This window comes from Haematobia irritans, chromosome 5 (assembly GCF_050003625.1).
Source record: "Haematobia irritans isolate KBUSLIRL chromosome 5, ASM5000362v1, whole genome shotgun sequence".
In the NCBI taxonomy this organism is placed as follows: domain Eukaryota; kingdom Metazoa; phylum Arthropoda; class Insecta; order Diptera; family Muscidae; genus Haematobia; species Haematobia irritans.
In genome coordinates this window covers 62085146-62098769 of record NC_134401.1, presented here as the reverse complement: position 1 = coordinate 62098769, position 13624 = coordinate 62085146, and the positions used below count along the sequence as shown (strand labels likewise).

Below are 13624 nucleotides of genomic sequence, written 5' to 3'. Positions count from 1 at the left end.
AGACTGAAGAGGAAAAAATATTATCAAAAACACACTTTCCTTTTTTTATATTCATAAGCCACTTATGAATAAATAAAAATTTCACAAACACTGTAATGCAGTATCCTTCCAAGCATTAAAAAAATTCTTTTCGCCTCAAACAAGTCGACAAATTAAATGATTGCAGAAAAATGTTCTTGGTATTTGTGACTCTGTAATGATCGCTACAAAAAAAGTAGAAAAAAATATGGATGTCATGCAATATTTTAAAATTCTATGTTTTTAATAATATTACTTGTTTCATATTTGAAGACCATTTAAATCCTCCTTGCAATCCTATTATTTTCTCAACAAACCTGTTTTTCAAGTGCTAATAATACTTGCAGTATGGCAGAACTAAATATATTATTATGCTGCTTATTGACAAAAAAAAATCGCAACATGTTCTCCATAAGAAATTAATCTATTCCAAAGGATAATTATCTAACAACAACAGAATGTAAAATCAAAACCACGGGAAACATTTAGTATCTTAAAGTAGCCAAGATTTTCCTGAACTTCTAATAGAAGAACATGTCTAATAGTTGGCAATTCGTCATTTAGAGGTACAAAAATATTACGCTGGGACAATATACTCATCAATCAAACTGGCAATATTGGTCTTTCCGAAAGCTTAGGATTGAAGTTTAGAAGTTCCCAAGGGTTCTCTAATATTCGACAATCGAAAATAGGAATATGTCTATACAATTACACAAGATCTTCATCAATATTAAAAAATGGCCCAAATATATCTAGATAGTCCCGAAGATATACAGTTTTCCTTTATTATCCTTTCGGATTGCCCTATCATCGATCATACACAGTTCTAGGCAGTATGAGTCACTTCAAGCAGATTGGGTGCTTATTAGGATAGCATCTTTATCTCTGCGATTTATTACAAATTATGTGGTCTAAACTATCTGTGAATTTTTCTCTTATCGCTAATGCAATGTCATTCCCGTGTGCCATCGCCTTAGAATACCGTTTTTAGTATAACTCCAGTAGTGGCACACCAGCTCTTTACGAAATGCCTGTTTTCAAAACCTTTGTGTACTCTACATCTCTTCGTTAGATCACTTGTTAGCTAACTTCTTCATATCACATGTACGTCCTAAATCAAAAAGGTATACCATAAATACAGAATTGATAGCCATCCAAATCTATTAGCATCAAGCCTAATGACAAATCCCGAAACCAAGATATTAATTTTAAATTAAAAACAACTATAATGCAATGAAATAATCTCAAATTATAATATGCCGCACTATAAAAAAAATAATATATGGGTTGACAACTGGTTTAATGCCATTTGAAATGTATCAATATTATCTTGAATAATTTAAATATCAGCTATAGATAAACAATTTTAATAAAATGAAATTAAAAACAATATCATAGTCAACCTGTAATTACAACATTGCCTCTATGATTTTAATTCGTATTAAGAAACGCCCTCCAATCATCAAAATGATATTGTGGTCCGGAATATACAAGAAGTTCGTATAAGACATTGTAAGTAGAATTGAGTTTAGACGAGGAATAATCATTAGAAAGATATTGAAAAGCTGGACAAATATGATAATCTAAGGATAGCTTGTAGCAATCGCTGCCTGGAAGTTACACAGAAGCCATGTTTCGCATGTCTGCCTTGCATATTGGATATCTTGGGTTCAATACCAGTCTTGACGAATAAAAAATGCGATTTTCTTCATATTTTTACAATATTTCATACGAGCTTATTGGACATGAAGATTAAGGAATTGATATTATTAAGTTATTGGAAGAGAAAATTGCAGATACAAATCTACACCTGCCTGACTATACACATGAGTTAATTGAGTCAATTAATTATGTGATTGTTTTTTTATGTTTTTTTTGTTTAATTCAAATCAGATCTTTATCTTAGGTTAGGTTAGGTTAGGTGGCAGCCCGATGTATCAGACTCACTTAGACTAACATATTCAGTCCATTGTGATACCACATTGGTGAGCTTTTCTCTTTTCACTGAGTGCCGCCCGATTCCATGTTAAGCTCAATGACAAGGGACCTCCTTTTTATAGCCGAGTCCGAACGGCGTTCCACATTAGAGTGAAACCACTTAGAGAAGCTTTGAAACCCTCAGAAATGTCAACAGCATTACTGAGGTGGGATAATCCACCGCTGAAAACTTTTTGGTGTTCGGTCGAAGCAGGAATCGAACCCACGACCTTGTGTATGCAAGGCAGGCATGCTAACCATTGTACCACGGTGGCTCCCAGATCTTTATCTTAGTATAGAATCGGACAAAGGTTGCTACAAGCAATCTTTATGATGAAACAATAAGACTCAATTGAAAATTCCAAGATACAATTAAAGATTCACAAAATGATTCCTCCGCAATTAGGTTTAAAGTCAATAAAAAAGAGCGAGGGACATTTACATTATGATCCCTGCGATCCCTGAAGATGACAATGGAAATCCGATTCTAAGAGAAATCATTAATTTATTGATTTTGCTTGTTTTCTGTGGTGTCCTCTAGATTACATAACTGTGCGATTGCTTTTCAGCAGATTTCTTCTGGACCTGTTTATTATGCAACATTTCAAGATAAGCTTTAATTATTTGTTATTGCTACCATGCCCTCACTTGTTTGTTTTTGGCGAATTAGATTTTAAACTCAATGCAAATCAGCGAGAAAAATTACGAAAACGCTTGAAGATTTCTACATTTTCAATTTCTCCATTATGGCTCTTGCTTTTGTTGTATGATGTTACTTAGTCTGTTGTTTTTTTTTTACTAATTTTCAATTTTCGTTCCACATTTGTTTTCTTGAGTTGTTTGATTTGCATTTGTTTTTTTTTTGCATGAAAATATTTTGAACTTTTACTTTTTTTACTACACATACATCATTGTTGTGTCTTTAGCAAGATGGTTTACAATGAATTAATTATTCTCATTTTATTTTGTTTTTATCTCCTGATACCTGACACTACCTTTGCATCAACACCACCACCATCGTTATGATTTGAATTCCGTTTGAAAAAAATATGGACACTGTATTTGACCTTCCCTCCCACAGGCCAATCGACGGGTTGAAGATTTATTTGAAGATTTGCGAGATGGACACAATTTACTCTCACTCTTGGAAGTGCTTTCTGGCGAACACTTGGTAAGTTATGATCAGTTTTTAGGTGTTACTGTATTTGACTAACAATTCTCTCTGTCTCCCCCTGTTTTTTACAGCCAAGAGAAAAGGGAAAAATGCGTTTCCACATGCTGCAAAATGCACAAATGGCCTTAGATTTTCTTCGCTATAAAAAAATCAAATTGGTTAACATCCGAGCAGAGGATATTGTAGATGGCAATCCTAAATTGACACTTGGTTTGATCTGGACAATTATTTTACACTTCCAGGTAAGTCCGTCAAAAGTAGATTTAAGTTTGTCCCAATCTTTTGTCACCAAGCGAACCCAAATGCTTCGGGATTTCATAAGGCGTTTTGCGTCATTTAGCTGTATATTCTGTCTCTTCCTACGATTGTCTGAACAAGTTTTTGTTTTGTGTGTTCTTGCACTGGAACTTTCAGTTTCTCAAAGCTGATTGAAAAACAAGCTGGCATTCAATGAAGGAGAATCGCAATTCACACATTATGTGTGGTGGTATTTAATAAATTTGGTATCATGAATGACATGCGTTGTCGTTGTTCCATGGTTCCAGTGTTTTGATAGTAGGAGCATTTCAACACCACTTGCTGCCCACACATGTGTGATGATTGCCGCTGCCGCTAAACACCGAATAACATGCAATCAAGCAGCTAGCCATACCGCCCAGACTGTCAGCCATCGAACTTCCACTTTGGCAATCAGAGCCTCCAACATGAAACCTAACAACCAACCAGCCTACCTGCCAAAGACCACGAATCTTGAAGATTTTCGTACACCATTCATCGAGCAAGGCTGTTTGATCTGTCTAAGCTGAAAAATACTCGAATTCAATGCATTAAAAGTGTGTGATGGATGTCGTCGGGTATCGATTGTTGTCATACAAGTAATGCCAAATATGGCTGGTAGGTGGCCGCAGTAAATACGAGGCTTTAGCATAAATTGCCAAAGCTGTGCTCTGCTGACATACATATGATATGTCTGTACCCACTACTATAGATCCATCAGCATATATAAACTGGCTTAGCAAATAACACTGAGAACATTAAAAACCGAAGGATTATATCGCAGATTGTTTAAAAACGAACAAGGAACTCCAGTTAATCCTTATCCAATAGGATATCGTCATTGTTTACATCTGCAATATGCTAAACGTTATCCTTGCAGAAAATTCGAGTTTTTCACTGCCAGAAATTCAATTATTTTGCTATATGGTAAAACTTTTTTAACCATCCGGAGATGCTTTAGATTTTTATTATTTCATAACTCTGCATTTTTCCTGATCTCAAGCAAAACAATTCATAACTGCAGGAAGTGATAAACCGTCATATTTGACATCATATAAAAGACAGATTTATGCATAAATAAAAGCTTTACACCCATCAGAAGGTTAAGCTATCCGCTCAGCCAATTCTATTTGTGAGAGAGAAGTTGAGAGGGTGACAACACTTGGTGTGCTAATAATGAACCCTTATTGTTAACTTTTAAGCCTATTTGACCTGGCGATCTATGTAGAGCCATCTTACAACCGACACAGAGTAGTATTACATAAAGACCTGCCAGAGATAAATAATATCTTTGCAGAGGCATAATTTTCAATTACCCACATTTAGGTTAGGTTAGGTTATGTGACAGCCCGATGTATCAGGCTCACTTAGACTATTCAGTCCATTGTGATACCACTGAGTGCTGCCCGATTCCATGTCGAGTCCGAACGACGTTGCACATTCCAGTGAAACCATTTAGAGAAGCTTTGAAACCCTCAGAAATGTCACCAGCATTACTGAGGTGGGATAATCCACCGCTGAAAAACTTTTTGTTGTTCGGTCGTAGCAGGAATCGAACCCACGACCTTGTGTATGCAAGGTGGGCATGCTAACCATTGCACCACGGTGGCTCCCACCCACCACATTTACCCACATTTACTGAACCCGCCATACTACAGTTTCTCAACCAGACTATTAATGTATTGATATGTTACTCCAGTGAAGAAATAAAACATTTTTTTTTTTTTAATTTTTTGTTGTAGTTTTCACTTCAGCGTATGTTGGGGGTAATAGAAAAATTTAAATCGCCTATAATTAAAGCTATGAATTAGTAGGATTTACTGCTTGTATAAACGTTTTTTGTTGGACTAGCCTAAGTTAAATATTTGAATTCCATGTTTGGATCTTTAGAATTTGAAGAAAATTCTTGTAGTGCTAACGCCAATAAGATCCTGTTTCCATTGGAAAATTATACTTTTGTTATAAACTTTTTTATTTTTTGTTCTGGTCTTAGATATAACTCGAAAACATAATACATCGACCAACTCAGAGTCGTCAAACTCCTCAGTAACATTGTCGATATTTTTGAGTATTTCATTCTTGCAAAACTTCTGTAAATGACAAACAATGCGTGGCTACCAACAGTCCGATATCTTTCCACCGGCTGGTAAATAATTAATGGCAACAATTGTTCATACAAACACTCCTTTATATGTACACAAACAGAAATTAACTTCTTCCGGAACAAAATTTTAGACAAACGAAACTCTCCTCTGCTTTAAATTGTTTTATTTAAAGACAAATATGCTAAACACGAATTTATGACTAGCAATGCAAAGATTTTTTAACCTGTTTTATTTGCTTTTAGAGGAAAATTTTTAGCGCCGTTTTTCGTTTCGTTTTTCCAGAAGTTTCGACACTTAAAGGAAAACACTTCTTTCAGTGTACGTTTTTGTATTTATGGAAGCTGAGGAATTTATTAGAATATATATTTTATATATTAGGATATATTTATTCAATATACATCCCATCTTTTATACGATACACGTTTAACGGTAGCCTTGACATTGCGGAGCACTTTTTCTTCAAAGTTTGGTAGATTGTTTATCACACGAGTGGCAACCTGTAAACCTACTTTTTCTTTCAGGTTCATTTTTTGCGATACATTTTATTAATACTTGAAATACATGTCGATAATTTGGTATTTGTTTTAATTTCTTTTTATTCACTTATATTTTACAAAAAATCTGATCTAATTAGCAAAGGTAATAATTTTTCAATTATCCTTTTCACATTCCTCAATTTAACTCAATACAATCTTATATAAAATCTCACATAAAAGATGCGACTTCTATTATACAAATAGACAGATAGGGCTATATCGGTTAGTATATATTAGGAGGGTTCGAGTGCCAATATTTCTGGTTAGAATATTCTATCTAAAGATTGGATAAATCCACATGTGAAAAATGGATAGAGAGGCAGATGAGCGGACAAATAGACTAGATCGAACCAGAAAGTGGTGCTAAGTCGATTCATATATCTAATATGGGGTCTAGTAGGTACATTATCAAATAATTCATGTTTTCTTTGGAGACAAACTAAGCCGAACATCGATTTGTATTTACCATTAAATAATATTCTTGAAATTTTGTTTGTCTACGTCTTCGTTTCAGACAAACGAAAAAATCTTTGGAAGTTTGTGGCAAACAAATTCTATAGCTAATCAAAATTTTTCCATGTTCTCCTTGAAACATGTTTGGGATGTTAATCTATTATACAAATAGACAGATAGGGCTATATCGGTGAGTATATATTAGGAGGATTCTAGTGCCAATATTTCTGGTTAGAATATTCTATCTAAAGCTGAGTACTATGTTCAGTTTTCAAGCTGAAAACCAGCTTGTTTTTACGGTTACTCTTTTTAATTAACTAATTTAGAAATTTAAAATCATTTGCAATCAATTCCTTGGATTTTTTCCATCCATTATTCGGCAAGACTCGATCAAAATATAATCGTCTTCATAAATATATTTGTACTTTTAATTTAGTGTTTTGGTGAAAAAGCCGAACATAGTACTTACCTTAAAGATTGGATAAATCCACATGTGAAAAATGGATGGAGAGGCAGATGAGCGGACAAATAGACAAAATCGAACCAGAAAGTGGTGCTAAGTCGATTCATGTATCTAATGTGGGGTCTAGTAGGTACATTATCAAATAATTCACCGACATGACAATAAAAACCATATTCCTCTTTGTCATGCCATGTTTTCTTTGGAGACAAACTAAGCCGAACATCGATTTGTATTTACCATTAAATAATATTCTTGAAATTTTGTTTGTCTACGTCTTCGTTTCAGACAAACGAAATAATCTTTGGCAGTTTATGGCAAACAAATTCTATAGCTAATCAAAAATTTCCCATGTTCTCCTTGAAACATGTTTGGGATGATAACATTGATTCCCTGGGTGTAGCTTCGAACTTTGTATAAACTTTTCTTTGTGTGTATCTAATCTGAAATGCGCTTGCGCACCGCATATCAAGTTTTCGTGGTACACCTACAATGAAATCTCTTACACACACTTGTGATTCTTGTGCTGCCAATTATTTCGTGAAACTCACTCGATTAAAATCTCAATAATTGCATCATAACATTTTGAATTTAAATGACAACAATTATTTACATAAAATTTTAATTCCAATGTTGAATCAACAGCATATTATAATAATTTGTTATCCCAAACAAATTCGGTTTATCAAATACTAAACCTGGACAATTGACATAGAATAAAATCATGATAATACTGACATAAAAATGTAAAAATTTCTGTGACCTGCTACAAGCTGGAAACAGTTCTCAGTTCTCGAAATACAATTTCATAGAGTTTATCTGTCCATCTGTTTCATCTCGATTGTAGCACCAGTAGCACTGTGTTATTTTGTTATTTTCTGTCTCAAGGATTTATGATGATTAGTACGATCCGTATTGTTGTTGTTACACTTGATCAATGTGCGATTAATGTGGATTGTGTGTGAGCCAGTATCACGGCTATTTCCTTCAATCGTAAACTGGAGCTCTTGACAGATTGCCTGGTGTTGGTGGTTGTCATTGTTGACATCGGTTGCATCTATACCTCCTCGTTTGACTATTGTTGTTCCATACCAATGGACAATTAAATGAATGCATAAATTGCGGGCGAATTGTTGCTCTTTGATGTCAGTGATAATGATGACAATGACGTTGGCGATGTCGACGGCGGTCACATTTCGATACTGACGGCCGACCGAACAATGCGATGATGTCATTGTCTCATTACATGCCGTGTTTATATAAAACAAAATTTATGATTATTTGCCTTCAATTAAGTTTTTTTCTGCGTTTGTTATTCGTACAATCTTTTGGAATCTCAGCAAACAGCCATAAACAAAACAAAAAGACCTAAAACAACATATCTGGGAAATCAATTGTTGCTGTTGTTGCTCGACTTTGTTTTGTGGAAAAAGGACACGTACTGCATCTGGTTTGTGTATTCCTCACCTTTCTTAATGTGTCACCATAACTTGCTTTATGAGCATTAACGCTCGTTGATGAATTGTTAAAAAAAGCTTCAATTCAATATCGTATTTAGGTCAATGTGATGGTAACTTTGTTTTTTTAGGGACCCATTAAGGTAATATCAGAGAGCGTTATTTAAGGAATTTACCAGACTCATAAAGCTCTCTATTCTTCGTTGTCCACTATCAGAGCAGCATAATTAACATTAGATTAATTATTCTAATTGTGACCTTGATCCAATTTTTACCTATGAAATGTTGCTAAGCTTCGATATTATCGCAAAATAAATATCGTTCAACTCTTAACCATTTCAGGGTTAAGGATTTTTAACTATCGTTAAGTCCATAATGGATTCCTTTATAGTACTAGACTTTAACTGATATTATTTCAGATCACATGTTCTATTTATCTTGAATTCGGAAGGTCCATTGGTCGCTTATCTATGATTACTGACCGATTCTATATTTAGCTCAATGACAAAAGGTCTCTTTTTTTATCGCCAAGTTCGAACGGCTTGCCACATTATGTGTGATACCTCTAATGGAAGCTGATGGAGTGTGAATAAAAATACTAGGATCTCACCGTCCTTGATCAATTTCCACGATATTTCAAATCTGATGTTATTTAAGACCACAAAGCAATTAGCAGAATATGGTTTATGTCGGTCCATTACATATGGAAGATATACATTTTCTACTTTATGAGCACCTAGATTTTGTAATAACTTGCGAACTTTGCTATTTTTGCACTTATAAAAAGATATGCTGAAGATGTTAAGCGCACCATGGCACCATGTACCATGGAGAACAATTTACTCCTCTTGCAATTTTCATCTGAAAATGAGAATACACTTAAAGAAGAGTTTTCTTTTCTGAGGAACGAAATTTTACACAAGCAAAGTTCTCTTTTGACGCTAACAAATTTACTTTAAAACCAAATAAAAAAAAAAAAGATTTAAAAGAAAAAAATTTATAAGAAAGGTGAACTTCGTTTGTCTAAAATTTCGTTCCGGCGTAAAGTATTTTTTCTTTGGGTGTATGAATGTTTTTAGAACCATGGTGGATATCATTCGTTTTTTTCTGAAATTTATATCCAATTTTCAAGGATGTTTTGTTTTATTAAATTTCATAGCACTACTTGACATTCTGCTTCTCCAAACGATGCTTTTCATCGTTTATGGAAGGGGAATACACCCAGGGAAGGAATATGATAATCTCAAACATGTTTCAAGAGCAAAATATTATTTTTGGATGGTGACCATGTAACATTTTTATCGCATAATTTATTTTCTCGGAAATTATAATTTATTATAATTTATTTTCTCGGAAATTATGTATCTGTTTTCGGAAAACATGTTATGTTTGGCGAGAAAACAACATTTTTGCGATAAACATGTTACATGGTCACCATCCAAAAATAACATTTTGCTCTTGAAACATGTTTGATGTGATCATATTCCTTCTCTGCGTGTAGTTCCATTCATTACAACAATTCAATCCGCAATGAATCACGATCCACTTCATTCTATCATGGAAGCGGAGTTCTTGAAAATAAATTAGATTTTGATGTAGAGTTTACTTCAAGGAAAGGAAATTGCCAAAAATCGCCACGAAGCTTATTCAGGTAAGTTTCTAAAAGAGTGAGTTATTGCAACCGTCGGAATAATTTTTTATTATTTTTTCTTTGATCTAAAATTTAGACAAAGAATAAATATTGTAATAATTTACCTCTATTCTCTCTTGCCCTATCTGACGTTTTTAAACATATATATGTATGTTTATACAAAATTTCTAATTATTCAGAAAATGTGATGCCCCAAACGTAATATGTTGTAACATATTATCATTAGGGTTTTTCCCGGGAATTCGCTATTTTTTCGCTCCCGGGAATTAAGTGCGGAAATTCTTGGGAAGTTTTCTTTACCGTATTTTATACAAAAAGGGGGGATAAATACTACAAAAACATTATTTTTAGTACCATTGGGTAAATTATCATTCTCATTACACTTCCAAAATCTACTTTAGCTACTCTTCAACTGTCATTTTCTTTGTAAATAAGGAACTTCAAATCCATTTTGAATCTCATGTGAATGGGGTGTAATTTAGCCTAAGTAGAGAAGAATATATACAATAATTTAATTGTTTTTTTTGGTATTTTTGTTTAGATAAAATAAACTATGAAATGAAATAATTTAAGTAAAAATATTCAATTACTGTGGAAATTGCATTGAATATGGTACCAAGTAGTAATAGTTGCCTTGTCCGACATATTTAGTCGTGGATTCTAGCCCAGGTCTTCCATTTGGTTAAAAGAAGGTTGCTCTTCCTAATTTTTTTATCGTCATATTTCTGTAAACCGGCATTCCAATAGACTGGTGGATTACGCCAAATGGGCGCCGCGACCTCGGTGGCACACCTTCATCCGATGGTCCAAATTTTCGATGACGCTGAGGCATAATGGAGGTTCTATGCCGTTAATGTGCCGAATTATCTCATCCTTTAGCTCTTGAATTAGTGCTGGCTTATCGACGTACAGCTTTTCTTTCAAATAACCCCAAAGAAAAAAGTCCAACGGTGTCTAATCACATGATCTTGGCGGCCAATTGACATCGTCATTACGTGAGATAACACGGCCATTGAATTTGTTGCGCAAAAGAGCCATTGTTTCGTTAGCTGTGTGGCAAGTGGCACCGTCCTGCTGAAACCACAAAGCGTCCACATCCATATCTTCCAATTCGGGCCATAAAAAGTTCGTTATCATCTCACGATAGCGAACACCATTCACAGTAACCGCCTGACCGGCCTCATTTTGGAAAAAATACGGCCCGATGATGCCGCCAGCCCATAAACCGTACCAAACAGTCACTCTTTGTGGGTGCATTGGTTTTTCAACAATCACTCTTGGATTCTCATTCGCTCAAATGCGGCAATTCTGTTTATTGACGAATCCACTGAGGTGCCTCATCACTGAAGATGATTTTCTTCGAAAATTGATCATCCACTGTTGCCATTTCTTGGTACCATTTAACACGTTGTTGGATTCTGTATCTCTCCATGATTCAAATTGAGTAAGTCTGAAATAGAGAAATGTCAAATAAAATTCGGAAAAAATCTTGGCGTTTAGGTGTGGTTCACATTCAACATCGGCCCTTTCAATTTAACCACCCTTTATTTTGTTATTACAAAATATTTCTTATTTTAGTATGATTTATGGCTGATATAAGAGATTAATTGTTAGTTGTCCATACAGCTCCTTATAACCGCAGCTTTAGGTGATTTCTAATTTATTCAAATGTCTAAATATATGTCACATCGAAGCAAGTTTCCCTTTGACCGGAATCCCGGGAAATTCGAAAAAAAATTACCGCTTTCCCGGGAATGGAAAAAGTCCGGGAAAACCCCTTAAATAATATATATGTTCTAAACATATTATACTAGTTTATGAATATTATCTGCTTGCACATACACCGAAACATATGAAAAACTGTATTTTTCATTCGTGTATCAGCCATTCTTACTCCCCTATTCAATCTTACTGTTTTTGAGAAGTAAATGAAAATTGTCTTCTGTTTAGTTCGCATTGAACTTATTTGTTGATGTGTATACTGACATTTAAATCATAGAATTAAGATGTAATTGGTATAAAGAAAATTTCATTAGTCAAGTCAACATTTCGTAAAAGAAACAAAAAAAAATTATTCCAATAAAAATAAGTTAATTTTAGCATCAATTTAACAACGGACTTCTTTTTCTCTGTAAAAATCAAAGATTAAACCTATACCTATAATTGAACATTGATTTCTCTTCTCTTTCTTTTTTATTTTACTACCATTAAAATGGGTAATGTTGATAGGAAATCTCATTATAATTTTCAAAATGGAACTTGTTAATGATTTCACACTGTTACCTTAGTTTCATTTGTCTTGTCTCGGAGGTGCTGCCTGTTTTCATTCCATTTTATTGTTAGCTAACTACATACAGATATCTGTAGCAAAAGTTGTTGATTAAAATTTCCAAAAGTCACCAAGACTTGAAATAAACAAAACAGCAATAACATCTACAAACTCATTAAAATGTACGAAAGAAACTATGCTAGATGATTTGGTCATAATTTTATTGTTAACAATTTTTGTAGAAGCTACTGTATCATCTTACAGCTTGTTAGTGTCATTCCATGAAGCTGTTGTCTTTTCGATTGTCTCCATCTCTGGACCTTTCATGGTTTCTTTGATTTGTATTATTTGTTGTTGTTGTTAGTGTAGACAAAAGCAAAGCTCACGGAACTAAGGAATGTCTCCGTCAAGTGAGAGGTGCTATTGGAAAAAAGGGTTTCTCTCATTCATATCCCCAATCACTATATATGGTATGACATACCTCTCTCAAACATGTCAAAATATGTGTATTTCACCTTCAATTATAACATTTTTGTTGTCTGTATGTTTCTTCTCATACTGTAGTTGTTGTTGTTGCTGGTGTTATTCTTTATTGTTGATTTCAATGCTGGTTAATGTTGTTGTAGTTGTAGCATTCGAAGCGGGGGAGGTAAGAGGTTAGGGTTTTATCTTAACCAAGACAACATAGCAAATATCTGAGACAAAAACAACAAAATGACGAAAACTTGAAAATAAAATCACTGGTACGGGTAATGACATCATCACTTGATCGTTTTAAGCCAAAATAAAAGCAAAACAAAAGCGTTTTTTCTATAACATTGGACTGTGTATGTGAACCACAACAGAATCGCAAAAATGTTGAAAAGAAACTATAAAAAGAAATCTCAAGAGAGTATCCGTTTAGATGGCTTGAAACATTGATTCAGCCCTAGTTCTATTACTACTTACTTACAAAGATTTTCAGATGTGTTTTTACACCACCTATTTGCTTTGGTATTGGTTTTTAGAATTATGTCTTAGTATTTTATTTAAATATTTATATAATTTAAGGAATATTGTTGATTTTTATACTCTAACAGTGCCGATATACACCCTCAAAAAAAATCGCTTCTCTAACATATGTTCCAAACATATTTTGCAGGAAGCACATATATTATTGGATATTGCCGAAACATTATTATGTTTGTTTTATGTGAACATGTTATATGTTTGGAAGCATTTTGAGCCCAAAATATTATATGCGTGGAA

The 13624-nt window shown here is 34.0% G+C and overlaps 1 protein-coding gene across 7 annotated transcripts in view; it reads left to right on the top strand.

Moving 5' to 3' along the window:
- shot (dystonin-like protein short stop) overlaps positions 1 to 13624 on the top strand; it is a 272625-nt gene that overhangs the window by 162993 nt on the left and 96008 nt on the right. For all 7 annotated transcript variants that reach the window (XM_075310682.1, XM_075310679.1, XM_075310690.1 and 4 more), the window contains 2 exons: positions 3077 to 3166; positions 3241 to 3411. In XM_075310682.1, coding sequence (XP_075166797.1) covers positions 3077 to 3166; positions 3241 to 3411 — 261 coding nt within the window. The remainder of the gene's footprint in view (positions 1 to 3076; positions 3167 to 3240; positions 3412 to 13624) is intronic.